The 22,865-nt window shown below is 50.0% G+C and overlaps 1 protein-coding gene across 1 annotated transcript in view; it reads left to right on the forward strand.

The window, feature by feature from the left end:
• The first annotated feature begins 140 nt into the window (after nucleotides 1-140).
• Nucleotides 141-22,865, forward strand: part of NSUN2 (NOP2/Sun RNA methyltransferase 2) — a 28,336-nt gene continuing 5,611 nt past the window's right edge. Inside the window, exons 1-15 of the mRNA XM_042953470.1 lie at nucleotides 141-246; nucleotides 364-521; nucleotides 1,123-1,227; nucleotides 7,001-7,106; nucleotides 9,422-9,493; nucleotides 10,232-10,316; nucleotides 11,403-11,595; nucleotides 13,691-13,765; nucleotides 14,836-14,966; nucleotides 17,066-17,139; nucleotides 17,719-17,849; nucleotides 18,470-18,566; nucleotides 21,102-21,253; nucleotides 21,508-21,600; nucleotides 22,356-22,491. Of these exons, the coding sequence (XP_042809404.1) occupies nucleotides 157-246; nucleotides 364-521; nucleotides 1,123-1,227; nucleotides 7,001-7,106; nucleotides 9,422-9,493; nucleotides 10,232-10,316; nucleotides 11,403-11,595; nucleotides 13,691-13,765; nucleotides 14,836-14,966; nucleotides 17,066-17,139; nucleotides 17,719-17,849; nucleotides 18,470-18,566; nucleotides 21,102-21,253; nucleotides 21,508-21,600; nucleotides 22,356-22,491 (1,698 nt within the window). The 5' untranslated portion in view covers nucleotides 141-156. The remainder of the gene's footprint in view (nucleotides 247-363; nucleotides 522-1,122; nucleotides 1,228-7,000; nucleotides 7,107-9,421; nucleotides 9,494-10,231; nucleotides 10,317-11,402; nucleotides 11,596-13,690; nucleotides 13,766-14,835; nucleotides 14,967-17,065; nucleotides 17,140-17,718; nucleotides 17,850-18,469; nucleotides 18,567-21,101; nucleotides 21,254-21,507; nucleotides 21,601-22,355; nucleotides 22,492-22,865) is intronic.

Below are 22,865 nucleotides of genomic sequence, written 5' to 3' on the forward strand. Positions count from 1 at the left end.
CGGGGCCCGGCGCTTTGCGCTTCGGCCCCGCAGGCCCCCGCAGGCCCGGGGGCGGCGCAGGCGCGGAGCCGGGGTCCTCGCGCGCCAGCCCGGAAGTCCGCGCGGCCGACGGTGGCGGGGCGCTGTGTGCGGGCGGCGTGCGCGGCCGCGTGGGCCATGGGGCGGCGGGCGCGGGGCCGGCGGCTCCAGCAGCGGCCGCAGGGAGCGGAGGACGGCGCCGAGGGCGGCGGGAAGCGCCGTGAGGCGGTAGGAGTCGGGGCGAGGGCGGGCCGGGTCCCCCGTCCGCCGCCCGGCCCCCGAGGCCTGCGGGACGGCGCGGGGCGGCTCCCCCGGCCCTGGGTAGACCCCTCTTTCGTTCCTCAGGGCTGGGAAGGCGGGTACCCCGAGATCGTCAAGGAGAACAAGCTCTTCGAGCACTACTACCAGGAGCTCAAGATCGTGCCCGAGGGAGAGTGGGACCAGTTCATGGAAGCGCTCAGGGAGCCCCTCCCCGCCACCCTACGAATTACTGGCTACAAGAGGTAAGGGGCCGCGCCCAGCCTTCCTGTGCCGGGGGAGTTGGGGCTGGCTAGAGACGCGGGCGCCCCCGTCACCCCGGTAAGTGCTACGGTGCTGGAGAGCTGCTGCTCGTCGGCGCTGTGGACCCGAGGGTCTGCAAACAGCACGGAGGAGGGAGCACGAGGGTCGGACGGAGCAGGCCGAGGAGGTGTTGCAAGGTGGGAGGCTAGGATCAGACGTGAAAGTGCGATCCGAGAGGGATTCGCGAGCTGAGGACGCCTCCCCCTTTGCAACGCGTGAACGTTAGTGGCGTTCCAGAGTTTCCTGTGAAACTCCGCGTCTCTGTCCGTTGCATCTTTCCGAGAGGAGTTGCAAGCAAATGAGAACCTGTGGGAATGTTTAGGAGGGAAGGAATGCAGGTAATAGTCCCTTTGGCTTATCGGTTAGCCAAGGAGCGGCGCGGATTGTTTAAACTCTGAAGGAAGAGGAAAAGGGCAGGATGCAAGAATGTCTTCGGAGCTCAGATGATTTTTGTTTTAAAACACTTGTCATCTTAGATTCATTCATAGTAGTCTTTCCGATGGGTTTGAAACTTACTTTTTTTTTTTTTTTTTTTTAAAATAGCCATGCAAAAGAGATTCTCCATTGCTTAAAGAACAAGTATTTCAAGGAACTGGAGGACCTGGAGGTGGACGGTCAGAAAGTTGAAGTTCCCCAGCCCCTGAGTTGGTAGGTAAAACAAGTCTTCATCCTGTTGGATGTTTCTTTGGGATTTTAGTCTTTGTCGTTTGGCAGCGTGTTTTCTGGGCAACGTGTTTGTTAGGAGCGTGCGAGAATCTGAATGTACTTTATAGACACCCTCATGTTCTTTTTACGCGGTACTTTTTATCCGTGTTACTTTATACTGGAGTGTATAGCTTTTCACGCGTGATTTGCAGCTGTCCCGGAGTCATTCAGTTCAGTTAATTTTTCCAAGTGCATCAGCCTCTGTCCTTCCATGATGGACACTTCTACCTATTTTCACCTGCACCCCTTGTTTTCTCACGTCAGAACTGCTGCTGTGTGGTTTCTACCTTCAGCAGAAGGATACGGTCCTTCTGACCAGGGTCGCCACAGACCAGTCCAGCTGATTGTGGATTTCCACTGTGTCCAGTGCTGGTGGGGACTCCTGCCCTCCGTGCTGACCCTTTCTTTACTTGTCCTGCAAGTATCCTGTGGGTTATTTGCTCCTCATGGCCTAGTTCAGGTCTCAGTGAAGTGAAGGCAGTCCCAAAGGTCTTGGAAGGCGCCTGGAGCAGTCACGCACAGACTCCAGAGGTGCCAAGCCCAGGGTAATCTGTAAACATAAAAGTCATTGAATTGTTACAGTTCCACATTTCGGATTATCAACCTTGAGGCATTGTGAGTCCTCCCAAAGCGATGATTTTAAACGATTGCTGTAAAAAGCTGAATTTTCTCTTGCAGGGGTCATACGGGTTTTCCGGTGGCCATATCCCAGATGTGTGCAGCACACACAGCTGGAGTGAATGCAGACTGGCCAGACGTTTAAGTCTGCATTCAGCCAGGCTCAAGAGCACATACGCCATTATAGAATGCATTTCTCGGATATGAAAATAAATCTACGGTTTTAAGCCAAAAAAATACCATGATGGATTGTGTACGAAGATTATAAAAGCTCAAATGTTCTAATGCAGGAAATGACTCGAGTGGTTACTAGTTGCATGGCCCCCTGTACGGAGGTCATTAGAAAAGGAATGTTTTTCCAACTGCTGTACCTGTGACATTGCTAGGTCACCTCGCCTTCGCGTAATCCAGCTTCCTCTGCTGTCTTAGTAACCAGGTTACAGACTTAACTCCCCCCAGTGCCTTGGTTTGGAGATTGGACTGATGTTACTGGTGTCTGTAGCAGGGGCCATCTGATATTTTCAGAAGTGGGTTTAAGGTTGTGTTTGTGTACGTTTCTAATAGTTCTGCATGTGTTGACTGCTTCACATAATCACCTGAAAACATTTGTTCCTTCAGCCTTGTATTTAAAAAAAATTTTTTTTTTTAACGTTATTTATTTTTGAGACAGAGAGAGACAGAGCATGAAAGCGGGAGGGTCAGAGAGAGGGAGACACAGAATCTGAAACAGGCTCCAGGCTCTGAGCTGTCAGCACAGAGCCCGATGCGGGGCTCGAACTCACGGACCGGACCGCGAGATCATGACCTGAGCCGAAGTCGGACGCTTAACCGACCGAGCCACCCAGGCGCCCCCAGCCTTATATTTAGAAATGAAGTTTTTTTGGAAGAGCAAGTCTGGCCCGTAGGAGGAGCTGAAAAGCGTGCATCCTGTAAGGGAAGAAGTGCTTCTGGGTGGGTCATTGTGGGACTTCTCTTCTGCAGGTTCCAAAAGATCTATGAGAATTAGTCTTGCTATTTTTATTGTTTACTGGAAACTACAGTTAAAATTTTGTTTGATTAGCCCTTTTAACGTTTTTTTTTTAACGTGTACTCATTTTTGAGAGACAGCGTGCAAACAGAAGTGGGGCAGAGAGAGAGGGAGACACAGAATCCGAAACAGGATCCCAGGTTCTGAGCTCTCAGCACAGAGCCCGATGCGAGGCTTAAACTCACAGACCGTGAGATCGTGTCCTGAGCCACCCCAGTCGCCCTGCCCTTTTAACATTTGACAGACACTTTTCCATCTTGAGTGTTGAAGAATGGCGATGGGTACCTGAAAAGGCAGTTCTCCAACATCTGAGAAAGGCCCTGTGGGTTGTTTGGTTGAAGGATGAACGGGAGTGACTCTAGTAACTACCAGTCATTCTCCACTTTCATCTGAGCACACAGCTAAAGGGTGTAAACAACCCCAATACTGCCCTATTTGGGTTCCTTATGGTCAGCTTTTCCATGATCTGTGACAGTTACATGACAAGTGGTACTGTACAGACGTTCAGTCACAGTCACTCGTCAGGTGTAGGCTACCCATAGATCTCTCAGCAAGCAAGCAAAGACACTTCTGGTGGTTTTCTGTATGGTTCGAAAAACAAATAAGTCGTAAAATATTCTAAATTTTTCGGTATATGGTAGAACTAAATTTAGGAAAGCGTTTTGGGGAGTCATGATATTTTATTTTTTATTTTTTTTTTATTAAAAAAATTTTTTTAATGTTTATTTTCGAGAGAAAGAGTGAGACAGAGTGAGCAGGGGAGGGTCAGAGAGAGGGAGACACAGAGTCGGAAGCAGGCTCCAGGCTCTGAGCTGTCAGCACAGAGCCCGATGCAGGGCTCGAAGTCATGGACCACGAGATCATGACCTGAGCTGAAGTCGGACGCCCGACCAACTGAGCCACCTAGGTGCCCCGGGGAGCCATGATACTTTAAATGATTTATTAACAAATTTATTTGAGAGAGAAAGAGACACAGGAGGGTCAGAGAGAGAGGGAGGGAGAGAATCCCAAGCAGGCTCCACACCGTCAGCGCAGAGCCCATCTCAGGGTTTGGACTCACAAACCATGAGATCGTGACCTGAGCCGAAACCCAAGAGTCGGGACGCTTGACCAACTGAACCACCAGGCACCCCAAGGGAGCCATGTTTTTCTCGAAGGAATATTAAGTATAGGATGCATAGCTCGGACTGATTTCTTTTTTACCTTTTTGTAGACTCAACTGTAAGAAATTATCCCAAAGTATTTTTATAAAAGCCTCTTTTTGCTGATCAGTTGTTGAGAATACACCTTATTGTCATTCTGTTTGTGTCCTTTTCAGTGTCCGGATTGAAGATGACTTCTCGTAAATGTTACTTTTCCCCTGTAAGAATTCACGAGGCATAAAGACGACAGTGTTGCTTTTACTTTATCTTCAGAAGACACAACAAATTTCCAAATAGGACTTTAAAGACTGAGGAGTTACAGTCAAATTGCGTTAACTAAAAACTAATTAGTTCTTTAAAGATATTTTATTATGTTAAAATCTACAGAGGTTTTTTTTTTTTTTTTTTTTTAATGGTTTTATTTGTTTTTGATAGTGTGCGGGAGAGGTTGCAGAGAGAGAGGGAGACAGAGAATCCGAAGCAGCTCCAGGGTCCAAGCTGTCAGCACAGAGCCGGATGCAGGGCTTGAACCCATGAACTGTGAGATCATAACCTGAGCCGAAGTCAGACGCTTAACCGACTGAGCCATCCTGGTGCCCCTTATGTATTTTTTTTGTGACATTAGTAGCTTTCACAACCTTAATCACTTGGAGAAGAATTTTGACCTTAGTAAACTTAATGTTTTTTAACTATTAGAAATTCAGTCTAAAAGGCACGTAAGGAAATGTTTGCTCTGGCTATGTCTGGACTGTTGACCTATATTTGAAAATGAAAACTCAGCTATTGACGAATAATTATGGCGTGTGGCATTCAAATTTATGATGTGTTGGTGATTTGCTACAGCGGTCCCTTGCAAAATTCACTGTCGCTGATAGCAGGCAGTTCAGGGTTGCAAGGAATTATATAAAACGAAGTGTCTGGCTCTCCAGTCTTGGAAGGGTTGCGTTGGAACAGCAGATTTTGCAGACCCTGCAGGGGAAGGCACATTTGAATGTGTTCCGTGCTTCACCTCCAAGGAGGCCAAAGGGAAGAGTTCAGACTAAACGCTTTAATTGCCGAGTAAGTATGATTGTGTTTTGGTTTTAGATTTTTGAAGCAGGTTAAATCCTGAAGAAGGAAGCAGGCATAGGAAATAGAGACAAGGTGCTGAGACATTTGGGGGGTGGCCACAGAGAGATTCAGCCAGTTTAATCTTTATTACCTGGTGGAAAGTACTTCTCAAGACATGTCCCGTAGTCTGACAGTTGGGTCGTGTCTTAAAATCTCAAGGCCTGAGTTTCTTTCAAGTAATCACTCTGCTTCATGGGAGTCAGATGTATTGTTTTGCCAGTGTTCTCATTTCACTTTCATGGCTGTCACCTTAGCTGCAACTGACTCGTGGAAGTATTTTCCTCCTGGATTGTTAAATTGAGCTGGTTGTTCCCTTGAGACTGAGCTGTAAGTACTAAGACCACAGTGAGACCACCGAGTACCATGTTGTGCATAGCTTGGGCCTGGGTCCTTGGAGCAAGGCTCTGTGTCACAGCATTGTGCCTCCCGGAGCCGCTCAGTGATCAGGGCTGAGCCACGTTTGAAGAGGTCTGTGTCCTGGGGCGCCTGGGTGGCCCAGTCGGTTAAGCGTCTGACTGCGGCTCAGGTCGTGATCTCGCGGTTCGTGGGTTCAAGCCCCGCGTTGGGCTCTGTGCTGACAGCTCAGAGCCTGGAGTCTGCTTTGGATTCTATATCTCCTCTCTGTCCCTCCCCCAGTTGCATGCATGCACTCTCTCGCTCGCTCGCTGGCTAAAAAATAAACGTTGAAAAAAAAAGAGACCTATTAATCAGCGATGTCATCATCACAGAAAGTTTAAACGCGTGTACGGAAATGGCAGGATAAGTTTCTTCATTCTCAGGTGTGTGTAAATAACAGCCTGGCCGTGCTAGTCAACACGGTGGCGCTAAGGTTTTCTGGTGTGTAAGATAGTTGAGTACGTTATCGGGCTGTTTTGTTTTAGACGTGGTGAGAGATACAGCGGGAAAGGTTGCAATTACGTGTTCGCCAGGCCTGCGTTCTTTTTTTTTTTTTTTTAATGTTTATTTATTTTTGAGACAGAGAGAGACAGAGCATGAACGGGGGAGGGGCAGAGAGAGAGGGAGACACAGAATCAGAAGCAGGCTCCAGGCTCTGAGCCATCAGCCCAGAGCCCCACGCGGGGCTCGAACTCACGGACCGCGAGATCGTGACCTGGCTGAAGTCGGACGCTCAACCGACTGAGCCACCCAGGCGCCCCCCTCAACTGCATTCTTTTTTTTTTTTTTTTTTTTTTTAATTTTTTTTTCAACGTTTTTTATTTATTTTTGGGACAGAGAGAGACAGAGCATGAACGGGGGAGGGGCAGAGAGAGAGGGAGACACAGAATCTGAAACAGGCTCCAGGCTCCGAGCCATCAGCCCAGAGCCTGACGCGGGGCTCGAACTCACAGACCGCGAGATCGTGACCTGGCTGAAGTCGGACGCTTAACCGACTGCGCCACCCAGGCGCCCTCAACTGCATTCTTTAACGGTGTGATGTGCGTTTCTTCAATTCGTTACGTCTCTTCCGACGGCCTCTCTACCGTCGTTAACATCGGTGGCGGAGAGCAGAGAAGCTCTTTGTCGTTTCCTCTTGCACGTTTGTCATCGTGGGTCCATGGTGATGTTGTACACGTCTCTCTCAAAACCGTCAGCTCTGCTGTTCCTGCCTGGGCCGTGATAAGGTTAGAGCCGGGCTCCCTATGGCCTAGGGGGCCCCGTGCCGTGCTCGCTGGCGGCCTGCGAAGACCACCGAAGTGAGGAACCGAGCAGAATTGGGTGTCTCTGGTTGCAGGATCTGTGTGAGCAAGGGGTTGTCAAGAGAGCACTTTGATAGATTTAAGCCGTAAACGCTTGCTTTTCCTTCTTTTTGTTTGGTCAGGTATCCAGAAGAACTGGCCTGGCACACAAACTTAAGTCGAAAAATCTTGAGAAAGTCTCCACAGTTGGAAAAGTTTCACCAGTTCCTGGTTAGCGAAACCGAATCTGTGAGTAGATTTCTTTACATCTGTTGGTTTCCTTAAAGCCTTAGCCGCACGTGACTGTCACGGGTATGTTTTCTCCGCACGCGTTCCTGGGAGCGACGAGGTAGATGGGGCACACGGAGAAGCGTGTTTGTCGCCGTTCGTTTCCAGTGATCCACACAGCTGCTCCCTGGTTTGGCTCGTGTCACGGTGGAACGTAGGGAGGACGTTAGGGAGGACGTCAGGGACGCTTGTCCGCTGGGCGCCCTGTCTTCCTGCATCTCTAAGGTTTTGGCTGCCACCAAAGTGGACGGAGCATGGCCCTCCGCGCAGTAAGGTGTCCTTCTGGAGACAGCTGTCGGTCTGCTCTCGGTGTATCGTCTCTGTTCCTTCCTTGCTCCTGTCTGTACCCCACCTTTGCCCCAAAAAACAGGACCTGAATTTGACGACTCAGGTTCTCCTGTGTGATACCGTGCCCTCGCCCGGTCTCTTTGCCATCCCGAGTCCCTCGATTGTGGGTCAGTGTGTGGACTCACCCTCAGCATCAGACTTCCTCTCCCAAAGTAGCTGTGCCCCTCCTGCCCCACGTGATTAAACAGACACCCCTGGGTTCGGCTGTTGTAAGACGAGCTGCTTCCATCTTGTTTTTGGGAATCGTTACTCTCCTGTTTGAAACCAGGGATCCCCCCTTCCTGTCCTCTAGTCTGCTTTCTCTAGCCAAGGAACCCTCTGTGTTTCCCCAGATGACGTTCAGTTTTGTTCATTCTGAGCTTCCGGGAACACTGGCAGGACCCCTGTGCTTCCCACGTGTCTCCCCTTGAAGCCGTGATCAGTCTAGAAGCTCTTCACCTTGCCCAGTCCTGACCTCTGCTCCACCTGTAGCTCTTAACTGCCACCCTGGCACTCTGTCCGAGGAGGTAACCCGCTGCCCAGGCTTGTGTTGGCCAGGCTTTCCCCCCACGCCCGTAAGGGAAAAAAACGGGTGCTGCCACACTGTTGGCCCTTTCCTTGCGTGGGTACAAGCAGGGACCTTCTGGCTCTACTTTTGACCTAGGTGGAATGTCAGGTGAGGAGAAACTCAGAACAGTTCAGTGTGAACGTCAGCAGAGCAGAGGGTCTGTGGGGAGGTGGGTGTCGAGTGTGGTGGCGTGTACGGACCCAGTATAGATTTTGGGCCGGGAGTCCGTAGGGTGAGATTCTGCTGGGGTATTCAAAGCTGCCCGCAAACCCCTTCCAAACGTGTATGGAAGAAGTGACTGACTGCCAGGCTGTCTGGTCGGGGACTGTGTGTCCCCATACTACTCAGATGCTTTGAACGAAAACTTGGATGAGGACAGGGCAGGCTTATCAGTATCGTACGTATAACCTGGAGCCAGGAGTCCGCGTGTCTTGAGAGTCGATGGGGAGTCAGATCGTCTTCAGAGACCCCTTGCTGGCCAGAAGATCGGGTTCGGATGTGAGTCTGTGTTTAGGTTCGGACAGATGCTAAGTGTGGGGTAAGTGAAGGCCGCCTGGATGGCCGTTCCGGTACAGAAGACCCAGGTTGTAATGGAGCCGAAGTCTCCCGGCAGCCGAAGTTTCACGGCTTCTTAAAGTACTGTTATCTTCGAGGTGTTCAGTCTTAAGGCTGTTAAAATAGAGTGGTGATTGAGGCGAGTGCTGGACTCCATCATGAACGTTTGTCCGAACGTGGAGGGGTCGTCACAGGTCCCCTGAGCCACCAGCAAAGACCTAGAGGACCGTTGGCGTTGTGAGAATGGTACATCCTGTGTATCTTCGAGGCGGGGAGATGGGAGCGCTGGTCAGTGTGTCCATGTTTTTGAGGGGCAGTTCTCAGGAGTAGAAAGCAGACACGGGCTGTTCGTAAAACCAGATGAGGACTAAAATGGAAGGTGCAGGTTTAGCTGAGAGGGAAGGCCCTGCTGGGTGGCTCTCTGTCCTGTGCTCGCAGGGATCGCTCTCTCTCTTGCTGCCGGTGCCTTAGGGCCATCGTCCACTTTTGAGAGTTGCTCCCCCCAGCTTCCATTCTTGATGGCGTGTTGGGACCATGTCAGCTTAAATCCTCATTCTTTATAAAATTGAGTATTACACCTGCCTTTCTGACATCCTAACGGTAAGTTTTGCCATAAACGGTCCTTCTTTGGCCTTGAAATAGCAACCATTTACCCACTAGTATGAAAATATGTCCTAATTACATCATGTGCTGTGTGATAGTATTAGCTGTTTTGTTTCACGTATGGTGAATAAATGGTCTTTTTCTGTTGTGTATGAAATAATGCCCAATATTGAAATTTTTCTGCCTTTTTAAACATTCTGATTTTTTTTTTTAATTTTCTAAGGGAAATATCAGTCGTCAAGAAGCTGTTAGCATGATTCCACCGCTGTTACTTAATGCTCACCCTCACCATAAGGTATTGTGGGTTAGAAAGTGCCTTTGTTTATTGACGCTTTTTTTTCTTCATATAATCTTTAGATTCTTTTTTCCCGTTTCCTTTTGATAGAGAATGCTGTGTATTTTGTTTCAGGTTCTGTTTTTGCATTTTTGTCTTATTTAAAATCTACAACCCATAGCTTTTCTCCTGTTTTAAGATCTGCTCCCTCATTTACTTACTGCACTGTTTATCTTCAGTGGCCTTGACTGAGTCCATCAGCTTGAAGATCGTAATGCGCACGTACCGAGAACTTGTTACAGGCCAAGCGCTGCTCTGCGCTCTTCTTGTGGATTAATTCATTTTGTTATCTGCACGTCCCTGTGAGGGTAGATGCTGTCACTGTCCTGTTTTTCCAGATGAGGGGAAGGAGGCAAAGGAAAACCGAAGCAATTAGCTCAGGGTCCCGGGCCCGAAGGGGCCGGGCGGAGATTTGAGGCCGGGTAGTTCTGTCCCTCAGCAGGCTGTCAATAGAAGTGCTGCTTGCACTTTGTGGCCTTGTCCGTTCACCCCTGAATTTTTTGCTCCCACTGGTTTCTAGTGCTATTCTGTGCCTGTGATCCCCGGAGGTTCAGTATATCACATTGTAGATTCATTCGATAAAGAAACATATTTAGCTCTTAGAAATTAAAATACTAGAATGACTCATAAGATGGTTTTAAAATGAGTGTGGAGTATTTGATATCTTAAAGACGTCAGCCATTTCTTGCTTTTTCATAGATCTTAGATATGTGTGCAGCGCCCGGATCAAAGACCACACAGCTCATTGAGATGTTACACGCCGACATGAACGTCCCTTTCCCAGGTAGGCGCTGGGCTGCCCCAGAGGGTCAGTGTGCTCCTGTGCTGGGGTAGGTGAGGTAGAGTGGTGACGTCACCTGTGGGTGGGGTCCTGAAGCCTCCTGTGACAAGGTGATGGCTTTCTGTCTCTGAAACATTTTGCACCAGTTCCCAAGCCACCGTGCTCCTATGTGGGGGTGGGACGGTGGCGTCACTTGAGAATTGTGTGTCCTCTGTGAAAGCAGGTGGCGTTTCTCCATTAACTCAGTAGTAGGTAGATTGCAGTTTGAGTTTCCGGTGGTAACATTATCACATTGGGCTTTTGTTTCGGTGGGTTTTGTGATGACTCCCCGGCCGCACGAGAGGCCGTAGGGCGTAGTTAGGAGCCGCTATCAGCTGCCCGAGCTTCCCGCCCCCCCGCGGCATAGGTGACAGTGTTAGCCCTCGCGTGTCACGTGGGCGTCAGGCCCGGACTCGTGGCTGTTCTGAGCCCTCGGAGTGCTCAGGCTGTTGTAACGTTGCTGGGGCTCCTTCCCCGCGGCTGAAGAATGCTGTTGTTACTCTCGTGCCGTTTTACGTCCCTCCCTCCCGGCCTTCCCCCTTTCGTGCAAGCCCCCTGCTCCCTCTCTGTTCTCGTGGGCCTGCTTGTTTAGCTTTGTCCTGGGCGTTCTCTTCTCTGACTAATCGCTTTGCTAAAAGGGCTTCCGATTCACAGGGTCTGCAGTGGGGACCCAGCATACAGGTGCAGTATTTTGAACAGTTGTCAGGTGATTCTTTTGTTTTCCACAGCTTTGTCTCTCCCCTCAGCCTCCATTTTAGTTGTTAGCGAAGATAATGGAAAAGATGCTTTTGGCATGATAACTGGTACAAAACGAATAGTTGTTGAATAAGCGGAAAAATAAATCTTGCGGTTTGGGAATCCGAGGTGACTGGAAAAAGCTACGCTGAGCCACCGTTTTGGACTGCTCAGATAATTCTGGCAAATCTTAAGCGTGGGTGTTACGTTTTGGTGGATTGCTGCTCCTCACCGGCCAACCAGGAGGTTGAGTACTGTAGAAAATTATCCTGCGGGTGCTACGTTTCGCCTGACGCTATCATTTCATGTTCTCAGAGGGGTTTGTCATTGCGAATGATGTGGACAACAAGCGTTGCTATCTGCTCGTGCACCAGGCCAAAAGGCTGAGCAGCCCCTGCATCATGGTGGTGAACCACGACGCGTCCAGCATACCTCGGCTCACAATAGATGTGAACGGGAAGAAAGAGATTCTCTTCTATGATCGCATTCTGTGTGATGTCCCTTGCAGGTATTTGTGTTATTAAGAGGCCAGAAAGCAGGAAATCCACTAAGGAGATCCCATGAGGTGTGGCTTACATTAACTTGCACGCGCGTGCGCACACACACACAACTGTAGGTGCCGTTCTCGGGGCAGCTGGGAGGAGCACGGAGACTCTGTGGCCCTGAACCGTATCCTCACGGTTTTAGTGATGGACAAGCACAGCAGAGATAGGGTCCCAAACAAAGAGGTACAAGGCGGGACGGTTGTACCGTCTCCGCAAGAGTTAAACTCCCCGAGAGAGTGACAGCGGTAACTCTCGCCGTGGTGGATGTCAGGAACGATTTGTTTGACCCCGTCACTCCTCTTCGCACGAGCGGTGACTACGTAAAGCAGTTCGTTGAGGAGCCACCCCTAATCAGGTTGGGTTTTCGTGGCAAGTGTGACGTCCTTCGGCACGCTGCAGTTCGGGAGTTGGCACCTTGGAGGAACTTGCTGTTTTGCGTGTGTACAGTTGTGTTTGTGCACTGAAGCCATCTTTTAAGTTCCCAGAGGCAGTGATGTAGGTGTTTAAGACTCTGAACACGTGGATTTGTCTGTCGGAAAACTCCCGTCGGCCCAGAACACAGTGTTTTGACTACAATGGCCGATCTCAGACTCTCTCCTTGAAACCGCGGCAGACTGCCTGCCTGTGGCAGAGCTCGTTGTGAAAGCTGTGGTTGCGCATACTGAGTGTGAGTGCGCTTTCAAATCCCGGAAGGGATGCCCCTGTGAAGGGAAATTTAACATGGGTCACGAGCCACAGTTGTCTGATTTTCCTTTGGGTCAGTGTTTTCCCATCCCTGTGCTCTTGTGATCAGACACCTAGAATTCCTTGGGGCACCTGGGTGGCTCAGTCAGTTAAGCGTCCACCTTCGGCTCAGGTCATGATCTTGCGGTCTCTGAGTTCGAGCCCCGCATCGGGCTCTGTGCTGACAGCACGGAGCCTGGAGCCTGCTTCGGATTCTGTGTCTCCCTCTCTCTCTGCCCCTCCCCTGTTCACTCTCTGTCTGTTAATAATAAATAAACATTAAAAAAAGAAAGAAAGAAAAAGAAACCTAGAATTCCTGTCTCATGTCATCTTAGGAGAATGTGGTAACCTGAGCATTGAGGCGTAAGTTGAAGAAATCTCTAAACATTACGGCAGAATTTGAAGCCACCACTGTGCAGGCAAGGGATGTCATTTGAAAGCCATTAGATCTCTCGGGATGTTTTCTCCCCGCAGCCCCTTCCCCTCAAGACAGATACCTAGATGTCCAAGGGAGATTCAACTTTACACAGAAAGCCAGCAGCTCCAGGAATTACCCTGGGAAAAAATGGGTAGATAAAGTTAGATGTGGACAGGAAGATTAATTCATCAGGTCTGTATTGTAAAATTAACATAGAAGTAATTTCCATTAAATAAAAGTAGAAAATCAAAAATATTTAAGTGCTACGCAGAAAGCTCTTAATAAAGAAGTTCCATTGGCTTAATTGAATCCACTGTGGAAAATCCCTGTGAGTGTAAGTTTGTTGTTACTCATGTAAATCTGATTAAAATGCCACCGTTGATTCACCGAATTGTTAAGTAACAGGATCCACACGTCTTCTGTATATTCACGGTTCCATGTCCTGGTCTCAAAATTAGTTTTGCTAGTATTTCTGTCACACGGAAGCGTATGTTTACCTCTTTAAGTTTTGAATGAGGTTTTCTGTTCATATCTGTTGTTTCCTAACTTAATTGCAAATTCAAGTATAACTTAAAAGTTTAATGTATTTAGAGTGGCCCCGAAAGCAGAAATAGAAACTTGATTGTAGTGTGTGAGAGTTTAGCTGTTCTGTTGGTGTTTATAATAACTGTTTATTATTTAGCTGTTATTATATATATGTACATATACATATATGTATATGTACATATATATATACATATATGCATATACACATATATACAGTTATATATATAATAACTGTATATTATTTAGCTGTTCTGTTGGTGTTTATAATGACAATAACCTGTTTTGTAATTTAGCTGGAGTAGGACATAATTGATAAATTCTAATCGTCTACCTGAACAGAGCTGTAAGTTCTTAAATATCTTCCTTTCCAGTGGGGATGGCACTATGAGAAAAAACATTGATGTTTGGAAAAAGTGGACGACCTTGAACAGCTTGCAGCTGCACGGGTGAGTCCGGCGTCGCACAGGCAGGGTCGGGAAGGGTTATCGCCCAGTTTCGTAACTCGGTGCCCGGATCTTGAGTTCACCGGACTCTAAGGGCCAATTAATGGTCATCTTTGAGAGAGTTTGCTTACGTATCAGAAGCGGTTGTTTTTGGAACATTTTCGGAGTAGTAAACTGAAGACCATATGCATTTCAGGTACACATTTGTTTAAAATGCTTTTTGGGACCATTTCCTGTAACATTTCAAACCTCTGTTTTCCACAAAATAACCTTTTACCTTAGTGTCTCACTCATCTTCTCTCTGCTTTCTGTTCTTTTGTGTTGAATTATTTTGCTTAACATTTTGATCTCAAATGTTCATTGACTGTCTTTAAAGAAAATTTGGAAAATCCTTAAAAGTAGAAGGAAAAAGAACATCTCATAAGTCAAAGATAACTTCTGTAATGTCTAACGCCTTTCAGTGGTTTTTCTGTGCGTAGGGATGTTAGCCACACCAGTTTGGATTATATTGTCTACAGGACTATGTCTTTTTTTCCTTTTAACATTAAAATTACACATTCGTAATTGTAGACTTGTGGGCGGTGTGCAGTGTCCTAATGAGTATTCACCGTAAATAATGCCGGCGGGAGATGTTTTTCTCTGTTAAATACTTTATCGCTTTTCTGAAGTAGGTATTAGGATTAGAAAGTGCTAAGGGACATGAGTTGTTCGTAGAAAGAAAAGTCGCATATCTGCACAGGTACGGAGGCCTCTTCATAGTGAAACTCCCGTGATACGTTGCTTTCAGTCATTAGCTTCGTGCTTTGCTCGTTGGCATGTTGGGAAAGGTGAACAGAATAGCAAACGTGTTGTTTATACGGACACATGCTGATTTGGTGAACACGAACCACCTCCTGTGGGTTTACTGTGACTTCATTTGCAGCCTTAAAGAGTTCTTTTCCTGGGGGTTGTTTCGTAATTTGTCGTAAGTCTGTCATGACAACGTGTAACGAACACGTGGTGTGGTAGGTGCCTGTGCTCTGTGGGCCGCACGGACACGTTCGGTCCCAGGGTGACCTGGTGTCCACCCTTAGCTTACAGCTGCGGATCGCCACGCGCGGTGCTGAGCAGCTGGTGGAGGGCGGTCGCATGGTATACTCCACGTGCTCGCTGAACCCCATCGAAGACGAGGCGGTCATAGCGTCTTTGCTGGAGAAAAGTGAAGGTAAGAGTCTATATTCTCGTGGACCGTACCCTGGGCATTTGCTAAATTACACTCTAAACCCTACGGTGAGGTGCCCTGACTCAAAAACACGCTTATGTGGCGGATGTGTCGTAGTTAATGAATTTCGAGGATTGTCCAGTTCATATGTTTCGTTACCTCTCGAGTTTGAAAGATGATGTCCGTCCTTACCACGGTGGTTTTTTTGAAAGAATTGTAGTTGTGGTAAAACACTCGCAACTTGAAGTTTTACCACCTTAACTGTTTCAAAGCCTACATTTCCGTCGCATTAGGAACACGTGGTCGCGTAGCCGGTCTCCAGAGCTCTTGGTCTTGCAAAACTGGAATTATGGACCCGTGAAACCAGTCCCCACTTTCCTGTTTGCTGTCTCGAGTCTGTCTAGGGATCGCTAGGGATCTCCCTGTGGGATCATGCTGTGTCTGTGACTGGCGTATCTCACCCAGCACACTGTCCTCAGGGTTCATCCACGCTGTAGCAGGTGACAGAATTCCCTTCCTTCAGCCTTCAAGGCTGAACATCTCCCACGTCAGGCCTACACCACATTTTGTTGACCCCGTTCATCTGTCCATGGACGCGAGTTGCTTCCTCGGTTTAGCTGTTGGGAACAGTGCGTCTGTGACCCCGGCTGTACACGCTCAGGACCCTGCTTTCAGTTTTCTTGGTGAGTATCTTCTGGAATTGCTGGATGATGGTGGTTGACTGCTCAGTTTTGGAGGGCATTCCCGCCGACGGTGCACAGATCCCGACTTCTCCACGTCCTCACCAGCCCTTGTTATTTTCTGTGTTTGTGACGGTAGCCGTCCTAACGGGTGTGAGGTCTTACCACACTGCTGGATACGGACAAACTGGACAGGTGCATAAAATGTTTTTAAACCAGTTTTCACAACGTTTTGTCGTAAAATATTTCTTCCTTTGTGTAAGCTTTTACTGAAATGTTAGCTTTTCCCGTCATCTTGTCCTTAAAGGAAATAACAAGGAGTTTCAAACTAACTACGATCCAGAATAAGACACTTCCAAACTTACCACATGCACGTGTATGAAGTAGCTTGAAACCTGACTGAAAGCCAACTGTCTAGGCTTCCAGTTACCTTGTTCTCAGTGCCTGGTTGACCCGTGCCGTGGGGTCTGCCCTTAGTTGTTCACCCCTTCGGAGTCCTCTCGATTGGAATTTTTGTGTTGGGTTTAGTTTCCTCAAACCTGCACTAGAATTCGGTGTTTGCTTTTAACAAAGTGAGAATATTCAGATAGCGTAGTAGAAGTCAGGGCCGTGCTTTTGTGGGGGGTTCCGTACCGTTCCACCTCGGCCTTGAGGATTCTTTTGCTTCGTTTTTACGATCGTGTGCGTTTTCACAGCTTCCGTGGAGCTTTGTTGGACGTTCCCCTTCTGTGAGGCTGTCCAGTCTGTATCCACGATCTGTGGATGGAGGTTTATTTGAAAGGATCCCCGGAATGGCCCCGTCTTACAGCCTCTTGTAATGTTACCGTAGACACGATGTCCTCAAAGCTGGACCGATGCCCTGCTGGGCATTTTTAGGAAACTGGCTTGGGCCTGACACAGAACGTTTACAGATGTTCACAGTTCCCTTTATATGTTGCTTTCTGGTTCTGGGGTGTGTGTTAGACACGAGGGCACGAAGACCGTGTCCTCCAACTGGCATGTGTGTGTCTAGAAGCCAGGGGTGGAGCGGGCACGGTTGCCGTGGGCTCCCCTGGGACACGGGTGGGACGCTGCCGCCGCCTCGTTTCTGAAGCTCCGTTTTGCTGTGACGCACACGCCTCAGCGTCCCCCGTTGTAAGGGTATGACTGGTGACCTCACACGCGCATAGTCCTCCCGCGGTCCAGTCCCTGGCCGTTTCGGTCCCCTGCCCCCCCCCCCCCCCCCCCCCCCCGCCACGGAGAGCCGCCCGCATGTGGTCACTGCCTGTGCGGCCCACACCCCTGACCCACTGAGCACTGAGGTGCTGTGTGTATGGAATTGCCCTCCCTGGGCATTTTGTAGAAATAAATCACACGGTGTGTGATCTCGTGCGCCCGGTTGCTTTGGGTATAAGGTGAAGAGGTTTTATTTTTGGTCCCCAGGTGCCTTGGAGCTCGCTGACGTGTCTTCCGAGCTGCCGGGACTGAAATGGATGCCTGGAATCACACAGTGGAAGGTGATGTTTCTGGGAGGAGCCTGGTCGTGGGAGCACGTACCGCTGAGCAAGCAGGCGCTTTGAGAGCGTCCGTATTTGGGTGACTTCTATAAACGCTGCTTTTAGTTATGCGGTCAGTTTTGATGTAGAATTAACTTCAAAACTAGATATAATGACAAATGGTACACGATTATACAAGTATTTTTCTCTGGCAGTGGAAAAGTTTCCCTGTCTTTATTCTGCAGTTAGAAATCGGCTATTTATTCTTATCCCTGTAAGTGTAGCTGTGCTTTATTTTTATTATTGGCTGGGGTTCAAGCTTCATTTCCAATATGAAACAATTCACTTTTCAGTTTTGAACCAGAAACACTCTGAGGCTTGTTAAAAAAAAAAATCTACACGGAAAATGCTGTTTTATAAAATGATCATCGTGTTTTACGGAACACGAGATTATCGCAATTTTACGTGCACACACAGTCTCAGCCTCGGAGAGAAATGAGACTCGCCATTTATCGTGTGGACAGCATTTACGTCAGCACCGTGTGATTTCTTACTGTTGGATAGTGCTGGTAATGCAGAATTCCGCCATCGTGTTCATAGGTGATGACAAAAGATGGACAGTGGTTTTCAGAGTGGGAGGCCGTTCCTCACGGCAGACACACCCAGATCCGGCCCACCATGTTCCCACCAAAGGACCCAGAGAGGTTACAGGCGATGCATCTGGAGCGGTGGTGGGTTTGTGGGGCTCTCAGAGGCTTGGGGAGGGGGGGACTTCGGGCCCCCGGCATTCCTGCGAGGCCTGGGCTGTGCCCGTGGCTGACCCCAGGCATGTGAACTTCCCAGCAAGAGAGAAGTTCTCATTTCCTATTGGCTGCTGGCACTGAGCATTTATAAATAATGGAAGCGGAAAGAACTTACACGGTTGTGCTCTACAAACCGCACGAACTTTCTACATGTTACACGCTGGCCGTTCCACATGTGAGGGGGGTGTGAATATTTGCAGGGAGACGTGACTTCTCTGTCACAGATCACCTTTGCAGCTTTTGTCTTAGTACTAGAAGAATGTATTTTCTTTTTTTAATTTTTTTTTTTTAACATTTATTCATCTTTGAGAGACAGAGCGTGAGTGGGGGAGGAGCAGAGAGAGAGGGAGACAAAGAATCTGCAGCAGGCTTCAGGCTCCGAGCTGTCAGCACAGAGCCAGATGTGGGGCTCGAACTCACAAACTGTGAGATCGTGACCTGAGCCGAAGTCGGACGCTCAACCGACTGAGCCACCCAGGTGCCCCTGAGAGAATGTATTTTCAGTTAAAAAGTTTTCGCTGTGTTTTTTTTTTTTTTTTTTTTTTTAGTCTTAGAATATTACCACATCATCAGAATACCGGCGGGTTCTTTGTGGCAGTATTGGTGAAAAAGTCTTCAATGCCATGGAATAAGCGTCCACCAAAGGTAAGTGTCCTCTGAAGTGACGCAGCATATCACGAGCTCTTTTCGTGTGTTCAAGGCAGACGCTGACCATGGTCACTGGGATAGTTTTTGGGTGTGGAGAGCAGCTGTCCATGAGCGTGTGTGTGGCAGGTGCAGGGATTCATCTAAATTTTTACTTTGCAAAAAAGCGGCAGCGTCATAAAGGGATAGGTCCCTGGAGGAGGCAGAGTTGGGCAAATACGCTCCTTCTGCATCTGAAATGCAGATCGAAAAGACACCATGACTGCTCTGTGGCTCAGAGTGCGAGCCCCCCGAGCTGGCTGTGGTGCAGTGTCCCCCGAGAATCCGAGCCCCCCGAGCTGGCTGCAGTGCAGTGTCCCCCGAGAATCCGAGCCCCCCGAGCTGGCTGCGGTGCAGTGTCCCCCGAGAATCTGAGCCCCCCAAGCTGACTGCGGTGCTGTGTCCCCAGAGGTTGCTTCCATTCGGCCTGTCGCAGGTTGATAGAGCTCTGCCAGCCTCAAGGCGGCCTGTCTTCAACGGTGGCCATGAGACTTTGTCCAGGCCTGGCTGAAAAGGAGATCGAGTAGGCCCGGCCTGTCTTCCTGAGTCCCCTGCCTCCTGGATGCTGTAGGAGGCCCCGAAACAGGGAGGTCGGTGAGAGGGCGGCCTTTCGAGTCTTGCTGCGTGGTGTCCACTCTTCTCTGTATCGACGTGACCTCTCTTTGTTAGTGCGTACCTCAGCCTGCGTCGTGTCAGAATGTAGCGGGAATCACAGTCTGAAGGTCAGCATTTCCTTCAGATCAGAGCTTACGGACGTGGACAAATGATGCTTAGCCTTCGGAGAAGCGGAGAGGAGACCGTCCCTGGGTCGTGGCTGATCCAGATGACCGTGTGCACGTAGAGCCCGGCACAGCGGGGAGCCCGCACCTCTGGGCACCACTGTGCTGCCCGAGTTAGAGGCTCGAGGGCAATGCTCGTGGAGCTCGTCTTCTGGACTCCAGGCCCCCCGAGTCCCGGGGCGGGAGCTCTGAGCACTGCCCTCTCAGACCTGGAGCGCCAGCTACACGTGTAACTTCCACATTCTTGCAGCCGCTTTGGGATGTGCAAAAACCAAAGCGAAATTGATTTTAGTAATATTTTATTTATCCTAGCGTAAAGGTTTATTCTGTGGTAATCATACAACAAACTATGAATGAATTATTTTACATGCTTTTGTGCGGTTTTTAAAACCGTGTGAACTTACACTCTGAGATGCCTCTTCCCTGCCCTGGTCACCTCTGAAGTGGTGAGAAAGTGCGCGTGGCCCACGGCCGCGGCGCTGTGCAGGTGCAGGGCCTGTCGTGTGACACGGTACGTGGCCTCGCCACGTGCCGCGTGGACACTCTTGTGCCGGCGCAGCCTACGTGGATGGGCGTCGAACTCGCCTCCGATCTGCCTGCTCCGGCGTGGCGTCACTTGCTCGTTTAGCGTTACTGCTGTTTTCCTTTTCTGTTGTTTTTTCAGTTCCTTCTTCCTTTTCATTGAGTCGCTGTGTTTCGTTCACCTGCCCTGCACACGAGCACAGCTCAGCGCTGCTGGGGCCGTGCTGAGGACGCCGGTGCCTCGTCCTCAGGCGCCCCGGTGTAGAAGTGAGGCCCGTAAACACGGCTGGAATCCCAGCCAGGGCAGGTGTGCTGGCCAAGTGAGGCTCGACTCGAGCGTTGACAGTATGCAGAGGTGGCCCGTGGGGAAGGGGCACTTGAGACAGGCTGTGAAGGGCAGGGCCGCGTTTCCAGGAGCCCAACAGGGGTGGGCAGGGCATAGGCAGCCTGGGCAGGGGGTTTGGGTGGCTGTTTTTTTACTTTCTTTATTTTTTATTTTTTTTTAACATTTATTTATTTTTGACAGACAGAGCATGAGTTGGGGAGTGGCAGAGAGAGAGGGAGACACAGAATCCGAAGCAGGCTCCAGGCTCTGGGCTGTCAGCACAGAACCTGACGCGGGGCTTGAACCCACGAACTGTGAGATAATGACCTGAGCTGAAGTCAGATGCTTAACCGACTGAGCTATCCGGGCACCCTTGTTTTTTACTTTTAAATTAAACATTTTTCTGGGAGGCAGTGTTGCACAGCATGAGTCCCACCAGCTCGTCTGCTTTAGAGCTTCGTGAATTTGGGGGGCATGTTTTTTAAATTATTTTATTTTTTTTAATGTTTTTGTTTATTTTTGAGAGACAGCAAGAGAGAGTGCGAGCAGAGGAGGGACAGAGAGAGGGAGACACAATACGAAGCAGGCTCCAGGCTCCCCAGTGTCAGCACAGAGCCTGATGCAGGGTTTGAACCCACAAACCATGAGATCACGACCTGAGCCCAAGTCAGAACTTCGAAAGAAACCATGCCCGTGAATTCTGTTCATCATAGCAAATAGATTTCAGATAGTTGCAAAAAATTCTCTTGTCTTTCACATATAAAATGCTGTAGAAAAACAGGATGCACCTCGGGTGCCGAGTGTTAGTTTTCCTGTGGCAGTGCAGAGTGGCTTGCCCTCGGAGTGTAAACACACTTGTGCCCGTTGCAGCTGCAGGGCGAGCCCAGAGAGCCCGTGCGGTCGGGCCCCACGGACCCCGCCGAGCTGGAGAGTAAACCGGTCGGTGGAATTGACGACACAGAGATCACGGAAAGAGCTGAGAACGTAGAGAACAACGGAAGTAAGAAAGACGGAGTGTGTGGGTAAGAAGAGGGCATCCGTCTGGTCCCTGACGTCCTCGTGTCTTCCCGGCCCCTTGGCTCACGTGGCCTCCTGGAGGTGGTGCAGTGTGGGCTCCGCTGTGCTTGACGGGGTGCGGGTCCCTGCAGAGCCTGTGTGCGGGGGGCCCGTGCTGCGCAGGCCGAGGAGGAGGGCTGGGCGGGGGGTGGAGAGTGGGCTGCTGGCGTCCGATGCTCCCCTCCGACCTGGGTGGTGTTTCTCCTGCCTCTGTCTTCAGCCCTCCTCCATCCAAGAAGATGAAGTTGTTTGGATTTAAAGAAGACCCGTTCGTGTTTATTCCTGAAGATGACCCGTTATTTCCACCGATCCAGTAAGAATTAATTCAGGCTTCTAAATTCTCATCATAAATGTGTAACTGATCGCATTTCATCGTGCCTTTTATTTAGTCGTGTGTAGTATCTCCTTCCACGTAACCGCACACTAGAGCCGGGTGAAATCCTAGGGAGTGTTCACCACGCACTTCAGTGTAAGCGGCCGGCGACCGAGAAGTGCCCGGGGCCGGGGGGTGGGGGGCACTGTGGGCCCCGAATGTCCGTGACCCAGCTAGGCTTCCAGATGGGGGGGCTGCCTGCCTGGGCCCCCGTGTGGGAAGGGGAGAAGAGTGGGTCTGGGTGGGAGGTTGGGGACCCTGATTGGAAACCTCCAAGCGGAACAGAGAGGAAAGGTTGAGGGTAAACAGCTCCCGCCGTTCATCTTCCCGTCAGTATACATTTCCCACGGTGGGCACTTGTGCTGCATGTGGGTGATCGGTCCTCCTCTTGGGTCTGCCCCTTAGGGCGTTTCTCAAGTAGCAGAGGTGTTCTCTCAGGTCCTGGTCACTGGAGCAGCAGGTGACGGAGAGGCCTCGCACTTGTCTGCCCACGTCCCTGGTCTAGTTGTGCCGCAAGTAAAACTTGCCTGGGGTTTTGGGTGAACTCGATCGAGCTTGGGAGACAGGACCGCACAGCAGAGCGAGTGCCGTAAGCCACAGTCTTGAAACCGAATTCTGTCGGGGAAGAGCATCCTGCTTGGAGACCGTCTGTCACACTTGAACCGAACTCGTCAGCAGCTCTGTCTTGTGCGTAGGAAATTTTACGCATTGGATCCTTCGTTCCCGAAGATGAATTTGTTGACTCGAACCACAGAAGGGAAGAAAAGGCAACTGTACATGGTCTCCAAGGAGCTGAGGAACGTCCTGCTGAATAACAGCGAGAGGGTGAAGGTACGCCGTGCGTGGGACTGCCGGACGGCCCGGCTGGGTCCGCTTCCGGGGTGGCTCGCACAGGGGCCCCGAGCCCGGCCCAGCAGGTGCGGGCTGCGCTCGGTGGGCGTGTCCTCGGGACGGAACGGGGCGTCCACAGCTCCGGCTGCTGCTCCTGGGCGCTCTTGCTGTTACGGGCCCTTCTGTCGTCCTCCGTGTGTCTGCCCCTAGGCCCTGCCTTCATTGCTCTGCTCCTTTCCCAACTGCTTCCTCCCTGGCAGGTCTCCGGGTGTGGTCTGCAGGCGCACGACATCTAAGTTGCTTCCGAACCAATGCTGACACCTCATTTCCGCCCTTCTACTCTGCTCGCTCGGGAGTCCCCTAGTGTTTTCCAG

The sequence above is a fragment of the Panthera leo genome, chromosome A1, assembly GCF_018350215.1.
Source record: "Panthera leo isolate Ple1 chromosome A1, P.leo_Ple1_pat1.1, whole genome shotgun sequence".
NCBI lineage: Eukaryota > Metazoa > Chordata > Mammalia > Carnivora > Felidae > Panthera > Panthera leo.